This window comes from Psittacula echo (assembly GCF_963264785.1).
Source record: "Psittacula echo genome assembly, chromosome: 6".
Lineage (NCBI taxonomy): Eukaryota > Metazoa > Chordata > Aves > Psittaciformes > Psittacidae > Psittacula > Psittacula echo.
The window spans coordinates 47,256,156-47,281,909 of record NC_137743.1 but is presented as its reverse complement, the minus strand read 5'-3'; the positions used below and the strand labels follow the sequence as shown (position 1 = coordinate 47,281,909).

General features: G+C 36.8%; 1 protein-coding gene across 1 annotated transcript in view; it reads left to right on the top strand.

Annotated features, from left to right (window-relative positions):
- The window catches only part of MYPN (myopalladin), a gene marked incomplete at both ends in the record, with an annotated part of 46,386 nt that extends 26,983 nt beyond the window's left edge, over nt 1-19,403 (top strand). The window contains 10 exon segments of the mRNA XM_080620571.1: nt 10,096-10,317; nt 10,570-10,719; nt 11,759-11,838; nt 12,331-12,457; nt 13,127-13,202; nt 13,205-13,215; nt 13,984-14,191; nt 14,897-15,062; nt 17,378-17,511; nt 19,234-19,403. Coding sequence (XP_080476697.1) covers nt 10,096-10,317; nt 10,570-10,719; nt 11,759-11,838; nt 12,331-12,457; nt 13,127-13,202; nt 13,205-13,215; nt 13,984-14,191; nt 14,897-15,062; nt 17,378-17,511; nt 19,234-19,403 — 1,344 coding nt within the window.
- Between the last annotated feature and the right edge of the window lie 6,351 nt (nt 19,404-25,754).

Genomic DNA, 25,754 nt, shown 5'->3' with positions numbered 1-25,754 from the left:
CAATATCATGAGAATAATATGTTGGAATGCTGGATACACACCCATTGATTTTGTCCTGTTTTTTCCTCTTATATTTAACAAAGAATTAAAAAGGAGACATTTTAATCCTATATATAGCACATCTGCATTAAATTGGTTATTATAATGGTAGGAAGGGGCTCCTTATTCACTTTCTCATACATATGAATGTAACTCTACTCTGTGTGAGAGATCACTGCATAATGAATGGAGTACAGCATCCAATACGAATCCCAAAGTGTTGGCTTCCTTGTATTTTCTACATGCTATTTTAAAAATTTCTTCTCATAAAATGCATCCTATACAGTATTTTTATTTAGAGAATGGTATTGTAACCCCATATTTCAATAGTAGCATTTGGTCTCATTTAAAATACCTGCAGAACATCTATGGATCATCCAGAATGAAAGCTGCAGATGACAAGTCTGTGCTTTAAAGCACTGGCATTGACTTACATTACTATATAAAGTGCAGTAATAAACATGAGTGATTTACATTCTGGTGCTCTATTTATTATCTATCATTGACTTCCGTATGAAAAATGTTTAGCTTACAAGTCAAGATTTTCCTAAGTGTCAGCATTACACACTCAGCATGATATCTAATATTCCAGATGTACTCCTTCTGTTTCACCCAGTACATCATTCATCACCAACAGTAAAGAAATACAGAATCAGAACATAGTTGGTAATTTTGCTGATGTTGCACGAGATAGAACAGATTAGTCTCTGGTCTTCTACAGCTATGACAATCATGCAGTGCTGACAGAAATACAAATATGATTTTGCTAAGATTATAGCTGCAAGTTTGATCAAGTACATGCAATAACAAGCTGTCATTTTTACCAGGAAAAAAAAAAACCCCACAACAAAACAAACCCACACCATACCTGTCATTCATGCAGATGGCTGGATGCTATATTGCCAGGTTAAATTTCATCACAATTAGGAGTGTTGAAAAAAATGTGGTTCAGTTAAAGCAAACATCTTCAGTCAGATTTGCTCAGTTCTTTCAAATGGAAGACACACTAAATGGGGATTAGCTTTACACAATTGCAGAAGGAGGTTAGGACAAATCCCAGGATACAGGAGACTTAGTTTCTTCCTCGGCCTGAAGGCAGTCAGTTCACAACTCTTAACTCCCATGAGGACAGCATAGCTCCTTGCTAGTGAGTATGTGTACTGTTGGTGCTGTCTCAGGTTGCACAAATAATTAAGCATCCTTAGTCAGCAGGATAAAAATCTGGAAATTTCACCTTTCAGAACAGCTCCCCTAACAGGAGACTTGAGCCTTTCTCTCATCTTCGCCCACCTAATAAATAAAACTTAATACTTTCAGGCAGTGTGGAACAGGCCCTCCTTTAGCAGGACATTTTGGAGAGCATTTCAGCTTAATGGTTAGGATTGTTTGAGGAAGCTGCTAGAATTCTTTCTTCCAGTTTGGGTTGGAGACAAGAAACAGACTGAGACAGAGAAAGAAAAAGATAATCACTTTCCTGCCTAGGAACTAGAACAAACACCTGGATTCTTGTCCTTGCTGCAGTGGATGTTTCAGTACATCTGAAAGTGAAACCCCAGCCCCATCATGTTTTATTAGCATAGAGCTCACAGCTTCCTCTTGGAGACTAAGGTTAAAATCCTGTGAGATAAAGTATCCAAGTCTCGTAACCTCAGTGAATATCCGGGCTTCTGCACCATTCGATGAAAGAAGAGTACAGCCAGTGTTACCTCCACTTCCCAAAAACTGTCAGTTTTGTCTATTGGTCTTTTTATCTTCCTTACGAGTAAATTATCTTGGTAATGTTTAGTTAGAATATGTCATGCAGAAACAAAAAGATGTGTGGGGAGAAAACAGCAGACAGAGAATTTGGGGGGATTTTGGCAAATGGAAAAAAATATAAATGTGTCATGCAAACTGATTCTTTTACCTTGGTATTTGAAAATATTTACAGGCTTCAGCAATGGGACTATAAATAGAGGAAATTCAGCTTTACAGCAAACCTTAGAAATGAATTATATTACCTCCTCAAAACTTTGCTATGCAAATAATACAAAATAAAAAAAATGAGATAATTAAACCTCAAAATCCTGTACAGTAATAAAGAAAAAGAAATAACTGTGCAATAATAAAGGAAAGGTGAGTTAAGTACCTGGGCCTGGCTTATGCCTTTTGGTTATAAGAACTACAGACTACGCTCACAGATCTGTGTCATTTACTACGAAGAATATAACGTGGCAATGCTGGTTGGTTGTGTCCTGTGTAAGAGCCAGACAACAGCATTATCACTGCCTTATTTTAGGATAAAGAGTAAATCTACAGCTGTTTAGAAAATTATGCAGAGCCCTTACATGAATATTCTTTATTTTTGCTAGGAAATATTTTGGAAGAAATTTCAAAGTAGAAGAGATGCAGGGTTTGTCCAAAAGCTTTTAGATCACTAAAACCACAGCCTGTAAAGTCATATGCAGAACTCAACTCATCACACAAGCCACTAACACTGCAACATTGATCAGACAGAATCACCACCTCTCAATTCTCATACTAAGCAGTCAGCCACAGAAAGGTCCCAAGAATCACTAAGAACTCTGTTCCCCAGAGCGTAAGAATTACACTTACTTCAATCACCCCAAAAATCTTGCTCAAAACCAAGCTTCATATCATCTCTCAAAGGTCAGCAAATGTAGGCAGTTTTGGATTAAGGATGGGAATTAAATCACAAGGAGTCCTCACAGTAGCTTGTTTGCTCTGTACTAGAAGTGAGAAGAGATTTAAGACCCTGACCAAGACAAACTACCAGTTCTTGATATCAATAGGTATGAACTCCCAATAATCATGGGAATGAACAGATGAACAACCACTTGTAGCTGTCTTCTCAACACCTAGATCTAATCAACAACAAAGTACAGATAGGTTTTCCTGGTCAGGGTCTTGGCTTGCGAACTCTTCACCTAGGAAAGGGAACCTGAGCTCCTCATGCTTTCACACACACTCCTAAGCCACTTGCTCCAGCCGGTACACATGTGGAAGTTTAGAGATGCAAACCTCATTTGCTTGCTTTTCTGTTTTCCTCTTGCTCAATCACAGAGCTGAACTGTACTTAGAATATTGTCTAGCCATGTACCAAAGATGACTTGCTAAACTCTTCAAGGTTTTTTGTTTACATAGGCATAGCATGATATTCATGTCTTGTGCCATGTAAGACAGCTGAACATAATTCATCTGCAAGAAATAAGTCACTTCAGTGATACATCTTCATGGGACAGAAGTGCAGAAAAGCATGCACATTAGATCTATTGTTTTTGACTCCCACTGCTGAAATGGGAGGGGGGAGGGAAAGGAGAGAGAATCCAAACTAAACAGAAGATTTCAGTCAGAGTAGCTGTGATTAGACTTTAAAGCCAAGGAAAGTTAAAGCTTGGAAACATATACTGAGATGCAATATATGTCAGTTCTTAGATAAACTGTCAACTAGATTTAGAGCGTCTCTGCCAAAAAGCCAATCTAATAAAAGTCACAAAACTGGGATTAAATTGGGAAATCTGTCTGGAGTTGGCAACAAGTGACAAACAGAATTAAGCTTTTTATACAGTATATGAGAATCAACATTCAAATAAAGTTCTTCTAGCCATTCTATTTGTGGTAATTTCCATGGGTTACTATGCTAATGTCAGATTATTTTGATACTAACTATTAGCATGCTAAAGTCAACAGCAAGATAGGTTTTAACTTCAACAGACCCAGGATTTTAGAATTCATACTCACACTCAAAAGTGCTACGAAACTTACAGGAATTACTACAATCTATGCAATTCCCATTTTTGCCAAAAAGGTTACAGATAGCAGAATGGCTCAGGAGCTAGATTATGTGACTCAAGGTCTAGCTTTTTTCCTAGTTGTATAGCTATGTGATAGAGCAATACAACTCATTGCTCTATCACAGACTTTCTATGTTACCTTACCAGGTTAAATAGCTTCCTTAGGTCTCAGTTTCTCATACATAAAATGCAGGTAATAGCCATGCCTTAAAGGGTGCCTTGCTGTTAGGTGCTCAAAAAATTATGGTGATGGGGTCAAACAGATCAGTCACAGAGAGAAAATTATGTGAATCTGTACCTTCAAAAAGACTTGCATTGAGAGAAGATTTTGTTTGCCACTGGACAAATTATAACCATCCAGCAGCATCCTACAACAATATTGCCAAGGCACTGCAAAGGCTCACCAGAAGAGAAGCTGCATTTCACTTCTCCATGTGCCCCAAATTTCCACATTTCCACTAAAATTTGTTTGACACACCCCACTCCCTCACCCCCCATTTTTGGGTTAACTTTCTTCTACCTCACTCCTGCAGAACATGTCACTGTGGGATCGAATGACCACCAGTAATGGCAGGAGGGACATGTGGAGCATATGAATATGAGCAGGGAGGGAAGCAGGTGAATACTGCTGATAGCAACTAAAGCTGTCAGCTAAACAGATTCAGCTACACTGCAAATCACGCTGAATACGCTACATGTCTCTGTGGGCAATAATGTTGCACAGCCCACTTACAAGGTGATACTAATGGCTAGAGAAGAGTAGTACACAACTGCTTGAGACATATTTACCAGTGCATTTCTTACCGCCTCTCTGGCCGGTTTTGAGTCTTTTGACCTGACAATATTAATGCAACCACCGCTGCTTTTCACTAATGCTTGTATATGAACTATCCAAGTTTCAAAAGTTACAGTCTATTCAGCATATGTAAATATAATTATACGTAAATTATTATATATATTATATATATTCTAATTTGTACAGAACATTTATACCTCGAGATAGGAGCATGAATTTTACAGTTTTCTAGCTGGTAGACAGCACAATTTTAAATATCTGGCTACTATATTAAATAAGTGTGTGATTCCTTTCTGTGAAAACTTTGTGTTCCAGGAAAGTTGCCAAAAAACAACCAGCACCCTACATTTTTGACCCAGCAACAGAGCTTGAACCTTTGTACTCTCTCCCTTAGTCTCCTCAGAATGCTGAACTGCAGCCTAGTTTTAACACTGTACCCAATGATCACATTTACTTGTTCTTTGTGTGACACTTTATGAAATATTTGTCTGAACCACAAACACTTTGCCCTACTCCACTTATGTAATCACATTCAGAAATAGGTTTATAGCTTACGTGATAAAGACAGTTCTTCAGAAAGCTGTATTAACAACTATTTTCTGTTCTTACTAATCCAAGAAGATAATCTACAAAACAAGGAAAAACATCCAAGATTATATTCTCTATGCAATGGTGTATTTCCACTTATTTCAGAGATTCCTGTTGTTTATAAGAAATTTGGTATAACACCTTCAGTCTACGTGTGCTGGTATTAACATTTTCCCAGCAATGTTAACTTAGTCTTGTAATTCATAAAGTGTATGTATGCACACTAAAAAATACAATTAGAAAGACAAACACTTAAGTATGAGCACAACACACAGGCAATACTTTGGGGCTGTGGGAACCCTAACTTCAATATTTTCTAATTTAAAATGTAATTTTGAACATAACTCCTTAAAATAGCCAGTCCCAACATGCAGTCAGACTGCACGGCTCCTAGCAGAGCCTGTGGTGTTTGTGTGGAAACACAGTGACTCTTGTGTCTTCCATGGGCAGAAAAGCAGCCACCAGAATTGATTGCCCAGTGTTGATGGTGCAGCAATATGCATTTGTTTTGACAAATTGCAACTTTTATTTGATACCTTTTTCTTTGTATGTACCTACATTCAGAGTCACATGCACTCAAGAAACGTGAGAGAAAACCTGTCCATGATTAACTTCAAAGTGGCCCCATGAAATGCATTGCCTCCACTATCATATTTTCTTCTGCAAGCAGACACATGAAAAAGGAGAACTGCCCATATTTCTTAATGAAGTGACATTTGTAAGAAATCAATATCTTCAGCACATCAGTCAGGAAAAAAATTATACACCGTTCACATAACACTTTTTCAGATCCAAAACAGAGGCAAGAAACATGAGGTAAATTGCAGCTTGAAAATAATTGCTCTAAGTTTAATTTATGTTAGTTGGATAGAGAACTTACACCTGTATCATAGAATCATAGAATCACAGAATAGTTAGGGTTGGAAAGGACCTTAAGATCATCTAGTTCCAACCCCCCTGCCATGGGCAGGGACACCTCACACTATCTATGGAGTAGAGGAAATAAAAGATATTAATTATCTTTATCAGCATTGTTTGGTTTCATCTGTAGGCCATTATGACTACAACAACCCTACACTATTAATATTCTATACCACAACTTCTTTAGGACAGCAGTGAATCTGAAAAAGAAAAAATAATTATGAAAAACTGCTGACTAAACTCAACTATAAACAATACTGGACTCTCCCATTAGCTTGAAGTATTTCATTGCCTTTTAACTCCACTCTGTAGCATTTTGTTCTGGAGTCAACACCTTACTCATTAACAGGATGCCTTCAAAGTGTAATGCTAATGCCTTCCTAGCCCCATTACTTCCCTCTGCTAGAGAACATCATATCGTGAACAGCTCACTTCATGGACCAAGCAATGATTCCCTCATCTTCCACATATAATTGAGAATGCATTTAAAGTACAATACTGCCTTTTTAATTTCAAATATTATTCTTGTCATTAGCAATTTTCATTTCCAAAACCTGCTTTTGACACAGTCTCCACAAAACTGAACTAAAGAAAATCTTGATCTAGAGATTAGTTACATCATTCTGAAAAAAGTCATCACATACACATTTTGTAGGTCTAATGAAACATGCATATAGCTCAATAATAAATAATAAATAAAGTTCAAGACTGCATACAACTAAGATAGTCCAGTGACAGATTTACGTACTGCCATAAAAAAAAATGACGTTAATTGTTGGTAAGGTTCACAGGGCAGTAAATAACTGGTCTGCTGACTTACAGACTATGCAGATTGAACAGTTTTGTATGCAAGAGCAGATGCAGGCCCCCTACCTTTTCTTCCTTTTTTCTTTATTGTGTTGTACTTAAAATGTAAAAGGTGTTGGCTCTTGCAAAAGCCCTCTTCCATTTTTTAGCCTTCTAGACTACTGCTTCTAGATTACTGACTATGACAAGTTCTAACACTTTTCATTCCTACTCATTTTATTCTAATCTGAGTTCAGAGTTGCCCTCTCCAAGTAAAAATTCTTCACAGACTTACTGCAACTAGCTTCAGAGATAATCAATTTGTGAGTTACTTCGCCTACTGCATCCATCAGCCCTGTTGCCCTCTAAGCATACCTAACACTTGAAAAATGGCTTATCTTTGCAAAGGCAATAACAGTGCTCAAAAGTGCTCAAATATGATAAATGGGAAACATGTATGCAAACCTGTATTTATAATGATGTTGTCATATAACCAATATTCAGAAATTACATAATTTTTGAGAGGTTCATTACACAATAAACATGTTTAAACAGGCAGAAATGAGACTTTCAGGACCATACTTGTGATGTTGCTCTGACCTTTATTCATGTGCCAAATCGTTAGATGATGGAAAGGGAAGGAGAGAAATAGATAAGCCCTACCTTAATTAATCCTAATCCAAAGGCCACACAGCATGTGAAATTCCTGAAAACAATTTCATTCTTAAAAGAATTATATATATATAGTATCTTCAGGTCCTACTGGAAAACACAAACACCCAAAGTAATCCTTTCTCAGTAGGTTATTTTTTTTGCTACAGATTCTGCTCTTTGCTGCTAAGAACTACTTAAAACAACATGAAGGAAATTACTGAAAGCTCTCAAAGAAGTAGAAGGAAACCAAAACTCCAGACATGTTCTTCAGCACATTGCTTGCAACAAAGTATTTAGGTTTGAATTCCTTAATTTATGTGAGACTCTAGAAACAAAATATGACTGCAGTATATTTTGATATTTTGATGACATGGCTGCTTCTTAGAACTCAGTAGTCACTCCCTGAATTTTACTTGATTCTTCCTTCCTAAAAATACACAGGCCTTCTTCTCAGTATCAAATGTAGAAAACTGATTGCTTAACTTTCCCTTGGAACACTATAACCAGCTCTCACCATCTAAGCTGAAAAATAACAGCTTTGGTTGATCAGATATCCAAGAATTTCAAGTTTTACACTGGCTTAACTGAGATTAGAATTTGATCTATTAAAGTGATTTGTTGAGACATGCTGTGTGAAAGAAAAAAGCTCAACAAGATGAAACTTTATAAGGCTCTCAGAGCCCACAGAGCAAACAAAGCCAACTAACAAAGTGGATGGTACCATCTAGTGGCTGGCTCCTATCCTTTGGCACACAGGCCTGCAAGCTCAAAAACTGCTTGGCAAAACTGTACATGCAGTGGTAATTTGAAGAAACTATCAGAGAGCAGACTGTGCCTGTCAGAGTGGAGGGAGAGCATTAAAGGTAAGAAAGGTATCCTGAAGGAGAGACCGAGCGATCTAAGCTCCCTGTAAACATTCCTGTTACCTTGTAATTAACAGCACTGCTCCAAAGCTGTGTAGAAGGAACAGCCCCTGCAGCATCAGAGACGGGAGGAGTGAAAGAAGGACGCAGTTTCCAGTAACGGGAGTTCATTCATCAAAGTCCTTTCCTCCCTACTCAGCTGTCTGCCTTTTCTCACCACAGGTAGACCTTACTAGAGCTGACCTTACAGCAACACCCCCCAAAAACATTTTAGATTAAGAGACCAATATTCAACATCTACCATTACAGTACCAATATCAGGTATTATCAGGGTATTTATTTCACCATGCAATTTCTATCTTTTTTTATTTTGTGGCTGCCATGTTTTCCTCCTCTCACCCCCAAGTCTTACAGATCCCTTTCTGCTCAAAGCTGCCTTATAACCTCTCAACCTTCTGCTACTTCTGTCTCCTTGGTCTCCTGAAGAAGTCAGAAGATTTTGTCAGTGAAAATTTTATGCTGCCTCTCCATTTTTGCTCCTTACTATTTGGAAACTACTGGTCAAGAGCATAATCAGCAGTATGATGAAATGGCTAAAGGATCAGGGATGTAAGTCTCAGTGATTAGAGATCTTTGCTGGTTCTCTTACTTTCTAGAACATTTCAGACAAGATGTTTCTTCTGAAACTTGGGGTTTTTTTCAGAATTGCTCAAGTATTTACCTTTCAAGCCACAGATCATTTCCTTCCTATAGTAAAGCAACAAAACCCATTGTAATAGCACTATCTGACAGATTAAAGTGAGATTCTGAAGATCCAAGCTTGCCACAGCAGAATAAAACAAGCCTGCTCACAGAGATGTCAGTGTCCTCCAATAGAAGTAGGAATGCAAGCTCTGGACTTGCAAACTGCACAAATCCAGGTCTGAGCAAACTGATTTGGTTACTGCTACAGGCCTACATATCATAATACAAGCTTCCATGTAAGACAGTTCATTACCATTTAAGCAAGACATTCTTGTAGCTGTCTATGTTAGTGTAGCTAGGCAGCATCTGCTACCAGAGAAGTCCATTCAGGTGTATCTGTAGTGCTCCACCATTCCCAGGATAAACATTCATTTGGTGTGAAGAACTGAAGCTGGCTGTTGTTCTGAAGCTTCACATGTCACAGCAAGAGACATTTGGCCAAATGCCTCTTGGTCTAGATAAGAGTCATCCTCATGCAAAACAGCTAAGTAGAGAGGTTTCTAATTGACTTCATGGGATTAGGAGGAGAGTCATAATCACATCAAACTACCTGGAAATGGTCATTTATGGTAGGAATAGACTGAGTTTCTTGCATCATCTGTTTAATCTTCTAAGGATTTAAATGTGGTGTGTTTTGTTTTCTGTTACACCAGCTAGAAATCTGGTCAAGTTTTAACCTGAGGGCAAATTACCCGAAAATATTTAATTTTCTTCCTAGCTTTCTCTTTTAGTAGATACAGTTTTCCTTATTTAATTCTGAATTGAAATATATAGCAGCTTTCATTTCTATAATTAGCAGATAACTAATATTTGAACATTAAATCCTCAAAAATGTGGTATATCTTAATGATCTTTTTTGATGAACAACACAACTTGTCTTGTTCAGAACCGTGTCTCTCTCACTCTACAGGAATACAGGATTTCAAGCTTTGAGCAGAGGCTGATGAACGAAATAGAATTTCGCCTTGAACGTACCCCCGTGGATGAATCAGACGATGAAGTCCAACACGAGGAAATCCCTACAGGCAAATACATAGCACCAATATTTGATAAGAGACTTAAGCACTTTCGGGTAATGGAAGGATCTCCAATTACATTCACTTGCAAAATAGTTGGAATACCTGTTCCCAAGGTAGGTCATTCTCACTGTTAGTGGTAAAGGAGTAAAAATGCTATTTTCTATACATCCCTCATTCCTAAGAACATGGCCCTCTGGAAAGAGCTCTAAAACAAATAATATATTATTTATTTTAGAAAGTAACTACTTTCTAAACACATTCTTCTGAGCACGTATCAGGCCTTGATGTAATGTATGGACTGTCTCACAAGTTCCTGACTACAGGTAGCAAGTGTTAAGTCACTGGGGGTTGTCTGATCACTACAGGTATACTGGTTCAAGGATGGCAAGCAGATTTCAAAGAAAAACACGCATTTCAAAATGAACAGAGAAGAAGACGGAACATGTTCTTTACATATTGAAGCTTCCACTAATGATGATGATGGCAACTATACAATTATGGCTGCAAACCCACAAGTAAGGTGTTTCAATTTCCACTACAAAAATTCTTTTTTCATCTTTTTCTAATATATGTTAAAAGGAACAGAGATTGGGCCACCTAGTCTGACCTTGAGTGGTGACTATCAAAAAACAAATTGCTTCAGAGGTTAAGAGAGGAAACCATGTAATGAAGAACGATGAAACTACTGCCCTATTCTTACACATCCCAGTCACAATCATTAAGGACATTTTTTCACATTAGTAACTCCTGTCCTATCTTCTGACCCCACCACCCCTGCTTCTGATAGATACCTTTTGAGATGTGGTGAGAAGACAGACATATATGAGGCAGAAAGAATAGAGCAAGAGGAAACAAAGAGTTATGACGAATTTGGAAGTGTTACTGAACACAACTATTCTATTCTTAGGATGCAAAAATGTGGATCTGCAAATAGTCTCATATCCTAATACCATTCCCCTTCACCCTATGTGTTAACTTAGTTGTTTATTTAGCAGTACAACCAAACACAACTATTCTATTCTTAGGATGCAAAAATGTGGATCTGCAAATGGTCTCATACCCTAATACCATTCTCCTTCACCCTATGTGTTAACTTAGTTGTTTATTTAGCAGTACACTCAAGTAGATCAGGCAACTTGTTCCAGTTTGAATTTTTCCTTTTTTGTTGAGTTATATTTCAGCCCAACTACTTTCCAGTTTCTGTGTGACTGCACAAACATGTATGCTAGACCTTGCGGAGAGACAGTGGCAGGAATGAACAAGGAAGGACAGACACTGCTCCGGCTGGCTTACATAGCACCACTGCTAAATACGTTGCCATAGCCTTGAAGAGGCTGAGAAACACACAGCTCTAGACACACAAAGAAACCCCTGCCTCACTTGCACTCCACCACATGATAATAGCATTTGCTTTGAAAAAGTAATATTTCTACTATAATTCACCTACTTTATAAAATAAATCCTATTGCACTGTAAATGATTGATAACTATTTATATGTTACACAAAATGAATTATTAACCAACTATTAATTCTGTTTCCATTGTAATTTGTAGGGGAGAATCAGTTGTTCAGGCCATCTGATGGTTCAGAGTATCCCTGTTCGGGGCCGAATATCAACAGCTCAGCCTCACAGGTAAAAAAAGACAAGTCCTTCAGACCCTCTTTATGCTTCTTACTCAAGATGTTCAAAATAACTAGCTACTGTACTTCAATGCACTCTTACTTCAGTTGTCAACGATAAAATGGAAGTAACAGTGACCCAAAAGGTCACATGTAGTATGTTTGAAGGTCATCTTCAAATACTGAGAAGTTTAAGTGTAAAGTATTATTTTATTTACCTGTTGCAGTAAAGGCAAGGGGTGGATTAGCAAGATGAAATTCAGCCAAAAGAAGGCAAAAAGAAGTGAAGGATAGCCTGGGAATCCAATGATACTACATGATGTAGTTAATTTGGTAATCTTTCTAAGTGGAAAATATGCAAGTATTAAATTTCAGTCAGTCCATTTCTTTCTACCCTTTTATTTAACTCTATCTGTTCATCGTTTTTGACAATTTCTTCCTTTTTTTAAGCATTAAGAAAAAACCTTTGCCTTCCAAACATATACATGCAATTTTTGTGTTGCAGAACACGATCTCGGGTGCCAGAAGGAGACAAAGAGACAGTTCAAGAACGCTTTTTCAGGCCATACTTTCTACAGGCTCCAGGTGACATGGTAGCACATGAAGGTCGACTTTGTAGGTTGGATTGTAAGGTATTTCCTCTGTTCATTCTTACTTTCTCTACCTGTGTACATGGATTGCTAGGTGTTTTCAGGGTTTTTAATGCATGAGTGAACACCTCCTGTTAAAGTTTAATGCTACATTTAAAAAAATTATTTCTTATTGCCATTGTATCTGAGCTGATTCATGCATGGCATTTCTTTTCAACACATGCTACATGGAATGAAGAACATAGAAAACACAACCCCAGAAACAGAAGTCTTACTTACAAGGTTGTTCAAATTACTAGACATGTGCACTGTGGCCTTTACCAGTCTGAACTCTGCTCCATTATCAGATTCTTGAACATAATCCAGAATAGCACAAAACCATGAGAGAGGATTCAGCATGTTGCATTCTGTTCAAACAAATGTTTCCATTGTATTGGACTGAATTACTGAAGATTAATACTCCCTGAAAAGAGGGAACAGAGCCCAGTTCATTTTATGCTTCCCTGGCATGCAGAGATGCAGAAACATCCCCATTTACAGATTCAAATCCTGACATGAGAGAGTTGTCAGAGGCTAGAGTACATGCAGGAAATATCCTGTTGTTCAAAACTTTAAGAAAGTCATCTTCTCCAATGTATTTTAGTAGTACTTCAATGTCCCAGTAGTGCAGCAAAGGTGGTAGTGCTGACGGTGACCCCTTCCACACTCCAAAATGTCTCTTACCCTGAAGAGGGTAGAAGCTCTGAAGCACAAGTTAATGTCCTTAAGATGAACAGGATTCATTACTACTAATTTACGATGAAAAGCTTACTAGCGAGCATGCCAAAGAATTTTGTTATTCTTAGCTCTGCTACCCTCGCAGAGCTTATGAAGCCTTTAAAGCATGTCTGGTATTGCACAAACCTAGAAGACAGCAGTCCTCATTCAGGCAAGTTCCACTTCCCTCTTTCTCTGGTTTGTAGAATATTGTTTGGAAAGCAGTATTTTAGACATGAGTAAGTACTTCTATCTATTGGAAAGATCTTTAAGACTATAATACAGCCTAATAAACTTTCTAAGAGATATTTAATCAACAGTGTTTTAAAGCATGTAAGCTTAGCAGCTACAAAGAACTATATCATTCTTCATCAAATTTATGAAACAAAGTAATTTGTGTAAAACACTTCATATCTCTATTAAACTCTGAAGTGCTTTAGATCCAGGGGTTTTATACTCAGCATTACAAAAAACCCAGAAAACTAGCAGATTACTAGGAGTCTTTTGTGACTGATATATAACCAAGTATCTTCCCTTCTGACTAAGAAAAAGGTAGGTATTTCATGTATTTTTTGCTTGTTTATTTTCTGGATTTCTCCCTTTTGGAACTAATCAGCAGAAAACAGAAGCTGAGAAATAAAAAAACCCCAAACAAACAAACCCCAGTCTTTCTGTTCTAGACTTTGACATCATTTAGATAGCATCTGAAAAAAAAAAAAAAAAAAAAAAAAAAAAAAAAGGCTTACCTATTATTTTACTAAAATCTATCTGTCATTTTGACATTTGTCTTTGTCTGTTTCACTGTCCGTTAGGTGAGTGGATTACCAACTCCAGACCTGACATGGCTTCTGAACGGCAAACCTGTGCTACCAGATGGCACCCATAAGATGCTGATCAGAGAGACTGGAGTCCACTCTCTTCTTATTGATCCTCTCTCACAAAATGATGCTGGAACTTATACTTGCCTTGCCACTAATAAAACAGGACAAAATTCATTTAGTCTGGAGCTCACTGTTGTAGGTAAGAATAACTGAAAAACTGTCACAATGATGAAGTTATTTGTACATATTTCTTCAAATGTACTTCGCTTAGTTTCTCTACAGAGAAGTATAAATAAATAGTTAATCCATTGAGATTAGGAGTTCAAGAGCTACAAAACTCATCTGATAGAAGGAAACAGACCTGGTGCTCAGTCAATAGATGCATTCCTGTTATTAACAGACGGTTGTAATTCTGTCTCATCATCACTTTACCTCTTCTCTCGGCAAAATGACAAAATTCTCCCCAGCAAGTGCGTAGGGTTTGAATTCATAATATATGTTGAGGCCTCCTAGATGTCAGTCCCAATTTTATTACTTTAAAAATGTTTTTAAATAGAAAAATACAAATTTGAATACTATTCTTTAGTAAAGCCTTACAAGATGTGAGATATAGAAATTCATATATCTGACATTAGTTTCTTGCAATGGTAGTATGTTTAGACCCATTAGATATGCATACATTCTTTTATGAACATCAGTTCTGCCTATCATTTTCTTTATGTTACCTTACAGAGGCTATGTATATATATACAGAGGCATTTCATTTTCCTTCCAATACCCCAGTAAAAATTCACAACCTATTTTGATATCATGAGAATAATTTTTGGTCATGTTCTTCCATACTGTTCTAAAGTGAAACAAACAATAAAGTATCTGTTGTTCAATAATTCTTTTACTTTTCCAGCAAAGGAAGTGAAAAAAGCCCCCATGTTTTTGGAGAAGCTTCAGAACTGTGGTATTCCTGAAGGGTACCCTGTCAGATTAGAGTGCAGAGTTGTGGGAATGCCACCTCCCATATTTTACTGGAAGAAGGATAATGAGACCATCCCATCAAACAGAGAGAGGATGAGGTACTGCACCATCATACCCATGCTTGGAGTTTCTTGTGTCTGAAGTAATTGTTTCCTTGAAGACCTTTGTTATAAGTACAGGTGGTGGTGTTCTTAAAACAACTTCTTTCACCCACAAAAAGTTTTAAAAGCTGGTTTCACTGTGAGGTGAACAATAGCTACTACCTTGATTGAGAATAAAGGCATGGAGTATAATTTGCCACTGATTTGGAGAGTGGTGATAGACTTTTCGGGCCATAGGCCTGATACAGCATATACAGCTTCTTATTAAAAATACTATGATAGGGTATTTTAAGGCATTTTAGCAACTTATTCTTTCTCTCAACTGTTTTTTCCTCAGTTTAGTTCTATGAATGAATTCAAACTCAAAACAGTTAAAACATGGTTGTGAATGCCCCAGAGAATAAAATAATAGAGAGTTTAGCATATCAGATACAGAGGCTGATAACAAAGTTTGGTCACAAACATAGGCAAAGACTTTGATCCCTGCTGATAAAATAGAACAATGTTTGGGATCAGATCTTGCATTCAAATGCATCACTATTTTTTAGGTTTTGCAAAAGAAAATCTGATGAAATAATGTGCCTGGCTGTAATTAATGAGAAATTAATTGCTTTCATTTCTTTTTAAAGATTTCTACTCCAACATAACTCTTATTTTTAATATTTTATTTCACTTGGCTTCAACTAATGATTGGATTTTGAGTCATTGGATCTCTGAGATCAGCTTCAAGTAGTACTATATTTTTACATGCATATCCTGCAGGCTTTCTGTAAAGAAATCTGGCTCTGCAGCAGCATTTGTTATGAATGCACACCTATCACGAGGTGTGTTTCAAGCTTACTTGAAAATCTTTCAGTGGTCTCCCTGTCCCCATTCAAAGATTACTGCCCCTCTCCAAAAAGTCCACCTGACTCTGATCTTCTACAGCCTGTAGCCTATTCCTCTGCCTCTAAGCATATTACTCAAGGATATATTTCAAATACTGGTACTTTCACAGGAATTATGGTTATACACATTGGAAACACTGTAGTTGATGTAAAATGAATAACTGTCCTAAAAAGCCTCATTTCCAGTTCTTTCACAGAAAGAAATTAAATATATATTATATTTATTAGAATATATATATTAGAAAATGAGGTTTTGATTCAGCTTAGCAGAGAAATATCTAAGGGAAACCTCCCACACCTCACAAAGCCAGAAGCTAACATCAGGTTTGTAACAACTCTGCTATTTTGGCCAGTCATGACCAGACTGCCTGCCCCCAAAGGCTTCAAGTGCTTTTGCACAGGTCCATGTGAGTGATGGCCAGCATTGTCCTTGTTTGTTCCTAACTTGGCTCACTATTATTTTCCTGCCTAAAGCTGAGAGACCTTTTTTGTATCATGGTGTGGACCTGCATAAGTTTCTATACTAGTACACCCCCAGCATAAGGCAAATTATGAAGTGCAGAGAGCAAATGGTGAATGTTCCTTTTTTCATTAGAGCTACTGGAAGCAGAATATGTCCTCTTGGCCTGAAATTCTTGGTTTGCTTTTTCATTCTAGTTCATAAGAAAATAAAACCTCAAATTTCAGAACTTCCTGCCACTTTAAGTATTTTGATGTACTCATCTCCCAGCTCTTCCTTAATAATGAGGGAACCACTTGGGTTAATAATAAGGACCAACCACAGCCTACAGAGCAGAGGAGCCTCAGTTCTCTGATATACTACCAAACAGTTTTTCCTGGAAATTGCAGCCAGGAAGTCTGAGATCACTGAAAAGCAAAAGAAGAGGAGGGAATAATGAAGCAGGTTTCTTTTAGAGTGTTGGCCAAACAAATCTTTAGGATTTTGCCACTCAGTCATTTTCTCATGGAAAAGGTTGCCATAAGAAAGTTTATGAGTGGCTCTGGTTATTGTTGTGAAGAATATCACTACTTTCTATAAATGTTCTTGGTATTTTGTTACATTATTCTTCCAGCTTCTGAACTAGGAAAAAATACAATATGACTTCACAGCAGCTTTGCATGGGTTTAGTCCATTGAGTTCAATAAGAAATTCCAATATTAAAATACACAGAGTAACAATTTAGCTCACACTGTCACAGGATGGCTTTGCACAACTGGGAGGAGGAAGAATAAATTAGTTACTCTTGTCATTGGCTGAGGCCATACTGAAAACAAATCTACTGACTAAAAATATCTTGGAATGCTACCTCTCTGAGAATAGAAGCTGTCACCTATCTATATATATATATTTAATGTATGTATTGTAAAATCTCAAAGTTGCTATGTTCTTGAGAAATACTAATTCCAAAACAACTACTTTCCCAGCATTCATCAAGATACAACAGGCTATGTCTGCCTCCTCATTCAACCTGCCAAGAAAGCAGATGCTGGCTGGTATACCTTGTCTGCAAAAAACGAAGCTGGTATTGTCTCTTGTACTGCTAGACTTGACATATACGGTAGGTATTGGCTAGTAAATCAAACAAATCAGAATTTATTTTCTTTGACTGGTTCCACTTCTCATCTAGTTCTTAGTCTGTAAATTGCTGGTTTTGACATGGATTAGAAATTAGTGTCACAGAATAACCACAGATTAATGTGGTTATCAGGATGCATAATGGTGCAGCTAAATGGCCAAATTAGCTCTCCTGCATCAGTTTAAAGGCCGGTAAAATAAAAGTAAAAAAAAAAAAAACAAAACAACACAACAACCACAAAAAAACACCACCAACAGAGGAAGCATTTTGCACAGTATCAGAGATAACCATAAGTCACCACAGCATCTCTTGTCAGTTTTCTGCCACCTTGTGGTGCTATAGACAATAGTAATGTAATGCTCAAGAGAGGTCTAGTGAGAGTCTGATTCAGAAAAGGTCACATAAAATGAAAAATAATTCCTTAGGTATCTAAATGTTGCAAGACATAAATTAAATTTTCATACGAAGAATTCAAGGTAGAAACAGGAAAAAGATGGCAAATATTAAATGCTTCCTGTTTCCAACCATATTTTCTAATGGCTCTACAAGCCTTATGCACCAAAAGGAGTTACAGAAACAATTTTTCTTTGTGTTATTTTGAATGGATGGGGTTGGGGGATTGAAAGAGTGGTCTGATATTTGCAATTCCATGTGCAAAGAGAAAGTACAGTAAATAATGAGTGTTTTGTTTACACAGAAACAAACTGGGGGCTGTAAGAAAAAAGGAAGCTCTTTTTCAAGTATTTACAGATAGACAGGGTTAAAATTCAGCAAGGAAAGATATTTCCTATCAGGGCTTCAGAAGCAGATTGTGGGTCCCAAGAATTAAGTTATTCTTGGAGTTTTTAGCCTCAACTACCCCTTCATTTCAATTGCTCACAGATATGTTTGTCCCGTTTGTGTGCAGACGTGGAGGTTTTGTATGGATAAATACCAGCAATGATAATATCAATGTCCCCTTCTGAAGTGTTTTAAGAATTGTAACTATTACATATTATATAGTAGCTAGATATTCATACAAAATTATAACAGTCTTTGTTCATATGGGAACATGCTGAATGTCACTTTTAAATTACTTAGTGTGTTTGGATAACATTTCTTTCAGTATCTTTAAAAAAATTAGGAAACTTGTTACTAGTCGTAAGTAGTAGAGGGAAATAAAAATTGTAATCACTTCTTTAAATCAAATCCTTGTATTACTACTTTGAAATTAAACACCACCAAAAAAAACCCAAAACACCCCCCAAAAAACAAAAAACCAAACCACCACCACCCCCAAAAAAAAAAAAAATCAAGAAGAAAAGTCCCCCAAAGGAAAGAGTAGCACAAAACAAAAATCAAAGCCATGTCCAGTTTGTTCATCTCTCTTCATGCTATGGTATGGTTTTAGTTATGATTTCAAGAGCTTTGGGGAAGGCTCCAAAGATTAAATGATTGAATTTTGAACTTAGTAAAATCCATGTAATGATTACCACTGAACTGAAATTGATGAAATTCCATCTGTGGACTTCAATAAAAATACTCAACATATAAACTACATGAATGATAATATTTGAAGAAACAAAGCTTAAAACAGGGAGCCACAATGCTGTGCTCTGTCCAAGGATGCTGAAATCAACTTTCAGTTGTGTGCACTGATTTCTGTTGTTTCATTGCTAACTTAATGAGAGGTTTATACAGCCTATTCTGTTTCTGTTGCTTCAGCTCAGTGGCATCGTCAAATTCCACAACCAATAAAGCTTCGACCTGGTGGCAGCCGGTATGCAAGCCTTACGGGTCAAGGACTTGACATTTTTTCTGCTTTCCCAACTACTGAAAGCTCTATGCTGTTTTCATCACCAACCCAAAAGGTGGTGGAGAGTGAAGAACTTTGAAAAACAATTGTTCCAGTTACACCTGCAGAGATACTGGGGTGGGGGGTGGGGAGTGGGGAGGGGAAGGAAGGGAAGGTGAAACAAACCCAAACACAAAAAGAAAACCAAAACCAAAAAAGAGGTACAAGTCAAGACGCTCAATGTTTACAAGCAACTTGTTTGTAATTAAGTGTACTGCTGCAGCAAATGTTGCAAGTAACACATCATACAAGACTTTTGCAAATTATTTTACTGCAGGATAATTGTGGTATGGAGTGTCATGCAATAAATTCAGTACTGTGTAGTTTGCTAAGAATTACATAGTAAACATAGTTTTCAGCACCTAAAAGCCAATACCACTTTTACTGCTTGAATTAAAGCTACTGTACTGTAGCAAGCCATGTTAAGGATTGATGATTAGCTGGAGTACTGCCAGTGAAAACATTGACATTACAACAACAATAATCCTGAATGAGCATAAACAACAAGACTTTGAATGTAATGCTAAAAAACATGCCAGATAATCACAAAGCACAAGTTACAGGTAAAAGATGTAACTCATTTTTATATATTATTATACCAATAATCTTTGAATTTTTGAACTGAAGATTAGACAAATATAGTGTTTAATGTAGGTGCAGCTGCATACGCTATATATTTATATGTGTGTGTGTGTGTGTACTCCATGAACTGTACTCACGATGTAAGGATTCATAAATTAAGGGACCGGGCACATGCATAGGATGCTAACATAGGAAACCAAAATTCCTGTTGTCTGAAGCATGTTCTCAGGAGCCCATAGCTGAAACTGTTTTCCAGATGTGCTTCATATTTTTTCTTTGAAATGTTAACGATTTTCTGACTTCAAACACAGATGATACCAAGTTTGTAGCTTTGTGGGGTTTAAATACCATTTAATGCCATTTTAAAAAATACCTTTTTTCCTGATTTTTTACATGACTAAATTAAAAATGCATCTGCCATCTAGCTCATTTTTTAACTAACTGAAAAGGCGTTATGATCTGGTGGAATTTAAATTTTCACCATCATTAAGGAAATTATCACAAATGTGGTGCATTCTATAAAGAAAAAATTCTATTAATATACAAAAGTTATGAAGTTAAGCAACAGTTATGTGCCAAGAGCTAAAAACCCTATTATAACTGATAGTAGTAATAAATAAGGCAATTTATTGAAAGTGCAACAGAAGGTGTTAAGTGACAACACTTAATGATTGATACAAACATATTTAGCATCTACACACTTGCATTAATACCTCCCAGGACTTAGAATCTGTGAATATCTAAGATTATTTCTTGCACCTTTAAACTACTGCTATCCCTCTTCTTTGGACATTGTTTTCAAGCAGTTCTTACTTACTGCTTTCACCATGGCAAGAGAATGCAATGAAGTCCTGATCAAAGTCACAGAGAGTACAAGAAAAATGAACAGGTAGTTTCATTTTAGACCTTATTTGGATTTTTTTCAAAATAAAAATGTAACTTTATAAAAATAACATATGCAAAGTAAATAATGAGCTCTCTTTAGAGCAAAAGGATACTGGATATAGGCAGAGACTGAGAAAGAGATAGTCCTTCATTGGGTTTCCTACAAATACAGCTTATGTTGTTTCCAACTGTTGGTTCCCTAAGGGTTTAGAGGAAGTTAATTTCTTGTATTGTTCCGCTTCCTACCCGAGTGAAGACAATAAAACAAAACCATCATTATAACATTCATGCTTTTGTTACAAATCGCAGGCAAGTCACCCCAGACCAAACAGACCAGGAAACTCAAATCCATTCTTATCCTGCGAGATAAAACAATGTGCAGATATTTCAGCGGGAAAGCAGAAACACCAGTTGTTGCCTGTGTTGTACCTCCTCCCTGGCAAACAAAATAAAACTAATAGCTATTAAAAGTTCTGCATTGATTCAAGTGACTTCAGTTACAGGATGCCCAATTTAAGACACATTGTGGGTCTAATTTTCCAGGCTAAAGAACCTACTGCTCCTCTACCTTCAGTTGTTTTTAGGATGACTTAGGGATTCCAAAACCAAACCTAGACTGAGTCAGAGTTGGACAACCCAAAATTTAAAGTGTCCCATATTAGTAACCACTCCTGTGAAAATAATCCAAGGTAAGTCATTGAGTTTTGCTTGTTTAATCCAGTGCTGTTGGAAAGTAGAAAATAGATCAAATTCTACTCCTGTGTACAGCCCTGGTCTTCCCCTTATTTCATGCCAGAACTGAAAAGTAGATTTTGATCCAACGTATTCCAGGCTGTGTATCAGCCATCAGGCTTTATAGCTAGCACAGGCTTTATACCTAGCACAGGCTTAGTCAAAGGATTGTCTGCTTAGAACTCCCCTGTGTCTCCCTTGCCTGGCTTTGAGTGAGAGATCAGACAAGATGACCTCCAGAAGTTCCTTCAGACCTAAATCACTCTGTACTTTCTAATTTATTTTACTTTCCACTGCCTCTCTGAATACCCTATGTGTATTAAATTACTTATTGACTGAGTAGGAACTAAGAATTCAACTAAGTACAACCTTTTCCTTTTTAACTGGGATATATCCTATGAGGCAATTCTAGCTACAAGAGTGATCATTTTAATCACAGTTCTTTACATAGTTTAGAAAAAAAGAAATACTATTAGCAAATAACTGGTTACCAGTGCTGGAATCATACTTTTAATATTACTGACAGTAGTAGTGGTTCTCCCATTTTACAACATCAGCCAACACCCCCAAAAACTCAGTACAAATTAAAAGACAAAGTGCGCAGAGAAAATACGTAAACCACAATTCTTCAACTTTTTCTCCATGATTTCAGTGGAATGTCTCCAAACTTACATCATTATAACCTGAACTGACAAGATGAGGATGAAGTGGTACAGTGCTTTTTTAAAATATACATTCAGTTCTTTGGAAGTTGGAGGACAAAGTCCAGTGTTGAAAGATTTTTCAAAAACATTTGTGTAACAAGGATTAATCCTTAGTCATTCAGCAAGAGGCCCCAGAAGTTTCCGTGAGAGGTAGGCTACAGAGAGCGGATCACCAAAATTTGTCAGCTGAACTATAATATTATCTCTTTGACAGTATTTACTAGCAAAAGGATCAAAACTTCACCCACCACACCTCCCTACATAATGCAGAAGCTGGTAATTTCAATTACTTTCAGTGCGTCTGATGCAAACAAAATCAGAGCCTGACTCCAAATGTTCTGTAGTCATTTTGCATGTTAACTGCTACAGGACATTTCTCCTCTGTGTATACTGAGTCCATAAAAGGAGTATGTAAAGGAAGCTGATGTGGATGGAACTGTTAATTAGTAGTATTGATGTCCTCATCACAAAGACAACTTGCTAGAAAAGGACAAAAAAATTATGTTGATGCTGCTAACTGATGGAAAAGCCATGGGAAAAAGGCTTGTGTAAGGAGCAGAGACAACACTGAGCTGTCACAAAACATGCGATACTGTCTGAGATCATGTCCTGTGGAGGATGGCACTGTCTTATCACTTGAGACTTGTAACTGTGCTCCCTTCCTGAACGGCTTGGCTGTTCATTGTTTTTGTTTAATTGAATAATTGATTTGACTTCACACTTGCATGGTATTTCATTCTCTTATTCAGGGCAGGCTACTGCAACAAGAAAAATTAATGTTAGAACTTCCACTGAAGTCAGTGTTAGCTACATTCTTCCAAAAGTCCATTAAATCACCACAATGTGGAGCATAACGTTCTATCAGTAAGATACAGAAATGCTCAGGTTTGTCACCTCTCAGTATTTTCTGAATCAGTGCCCTTAGTTTCCTGTTTTCTTCTAGTCCTGGTTTTAAACAGAGAGACACAGTATATTTCAAAGAAGAGCAGAAATGACTTTTGTATTGCAGTTCTAGAAAGCAGAACTTTATCTTTGCTAAATCTTTGCTTTAAAATTCTGGTCCAGCTTGGTGCAGACCCAGTGCTCAGCAGCACCACATAGCAGTTTGCACTGATGTGGATTTCATGCCTTAAAATAGCTGGATTGAGTTCCTTAGCTTCCATATGGAAGGTGGAGCACACCTTCTGAATGCTTCACATGTACTAATGTGAGGAGATGAGAGCACACACTTCAAATATGAAAAGCCAAGTCTCCAGTTTTTATCTTACTATGTAAACAATAGCCAATCCCAACTGTTTACAGTAATCATAGTTACTTCAAAGCAACAGATCTGGATTAAGAATTTCTTTAAGAACCATGTTCTTAATGCTACCAGGTTTAAAAGCATTTCTGGAAAATGCCTTCATACAACTTTATTAGCAAGACCTAAATTTTAACTGTTAAATATTTCAGAAGTGATTCATTGCAATTGCCTTACAATTTACAATACAAAGATGTTCACTTTGAGCCTTAAAATTCTATTTTATATTTTTTTCTTTACTAAATCTGCAATTGTATTTTTTTTTGGTCAACTTCATTCTCACTGGGAACGAAAATGTTAATGTCAGTTTTAAAGTATATTTTAAGTGCATATGAAAGGAAAAACCAAACACTTGCCTATTCAGTAATATATTTCCCTTCGTCTCACCTAAACTTCAATAAATGCTTCAGAGTTGCATACAAGACTGTGTTCTTCATGTGCTCAAATAATATTGACAGTGTGCAATATGATCAGAGGTATACTCAGAACTTTTCTGTGACAGCTGATTAATGGAAACAGGCCTTACAATATTTAATAGAAAAAATAAAATACTGTCAAGTTATACAAAAGCCATGCTTCCAGACGGTAGTTATGAAATGTAGTTGTTGGGGTTTTGAACAATTCTTCATATCAATTCACTCTGGTTTTAAATTATGCTTTCTTTTTCTGATAACCTCAGCTACACCTCCATGGGTTAAAGCAGCTGCTACACATTTTATGATTTCCTCTAAGCAACACAAGCTGCTTTTAGTGACACCTTTATACTTCAAGTCCACTATAAAGAACTACTTATTGCATAATACAAAGAAATCGTGGGCTGTATGTTCTGTGAATTTAAGTGGAGTTTTCCAATTACACCAGTGGGAAATTCTGTTCAGAAACTGACCATCCTTTAGGATCACACAATCGATTAGCAGCAGGCAACACAGCTTTGTAAAGAAATGGAAAAACACTGAAAACATTCTGAAATCTCGGAAAAAATGGCAGGAAGCCATTCAAAAATGAACTTCTTACTCCTTGGAGTTATATATCCAGATATTTTAAGCAAACTCTGTGTAAGATACATTTTGTATGCTAGTTTCTGTACAAATGAAAACTGAAGTACAAACCAGGAAAAAAAAAATAGTAGACAATATTAAAAAGTACTCTTTGGTAGAAAATATATTTAAATATTATACATGGGTTTTCTTAAAGCCATGTTTTCTTGATATGTAGTTGAAGTTACAAACATAAGGCATGTTTTTAAAAGTGTCCAAGTACCAGGTGAAATCAGTATTTCTTACAAGATACCTGTGCAGAGGAAATGCTGGACTGCTTCTTCAATGAAAAAACATGCCTTTATTCTCTGTACATTTGTTTTTTCCTGAATATTCTGTAGAGATAGAACAGCTGAACATAATTAGAGCAAACAGATGCTGTTCTGTAAATTCTTACTGAATTTAAAAGAAAAATAAATAAACCTAGATAAATTTCACTCCTAAATTACAGCAAACTGCATCCATGTCGCTTAGCTCAAGTAGCCGGAAACCTAACCTAAGTGTAAGACTGCCTATCTTAAGGAAAAAGCGTATTTTGGAAAATCAAAAATTTGACTGAAAATCATATTATTCTTTGTGCCTAAGGAATCACATCACACTACAGGAGTTCCACAAAGATTTCACCAGAGAAGTTCTACTTAAGAAGGTATAGGCAACTTCATTAAAAAAATCTAATGATACTCATGCTTGCCTACATGAAGCAGTTGCAATGTCATTGACTTTACAAGAGTATAACCAGGGCTAGCAACATTTTTACTTTTCAGAATTTGTACTGCAGCACTATTTAACAATTCCAGTCCAAAACTGAGCTTTGCCCTGTATGTGTGTACAGTACAAGATGGTCTCTTCCCTAAATACCTTATAAATGGTGAAATGGAAAATAGAAGCCTGAAATTGGAATGAATTGAAGTTGTAAGATATGCTGCTAATACATACTCACTGATGACTTCAATACTGAGGAAGAAACCACTGTCTTTTCATAACTAACATACCTTTAAGGAATGTGCTACCCTAGTTCTGGTCTCAGCCACTGAAAAGTCACTGCAGTTAAAAATGTCACTCCAGTTTCGAGTTCAAAAATAATTCTGGTCACCTTGTCAGAATAGGGTGATAGAATTCAAAGAATCACAGAAGCAGAGTATCCATAGCTA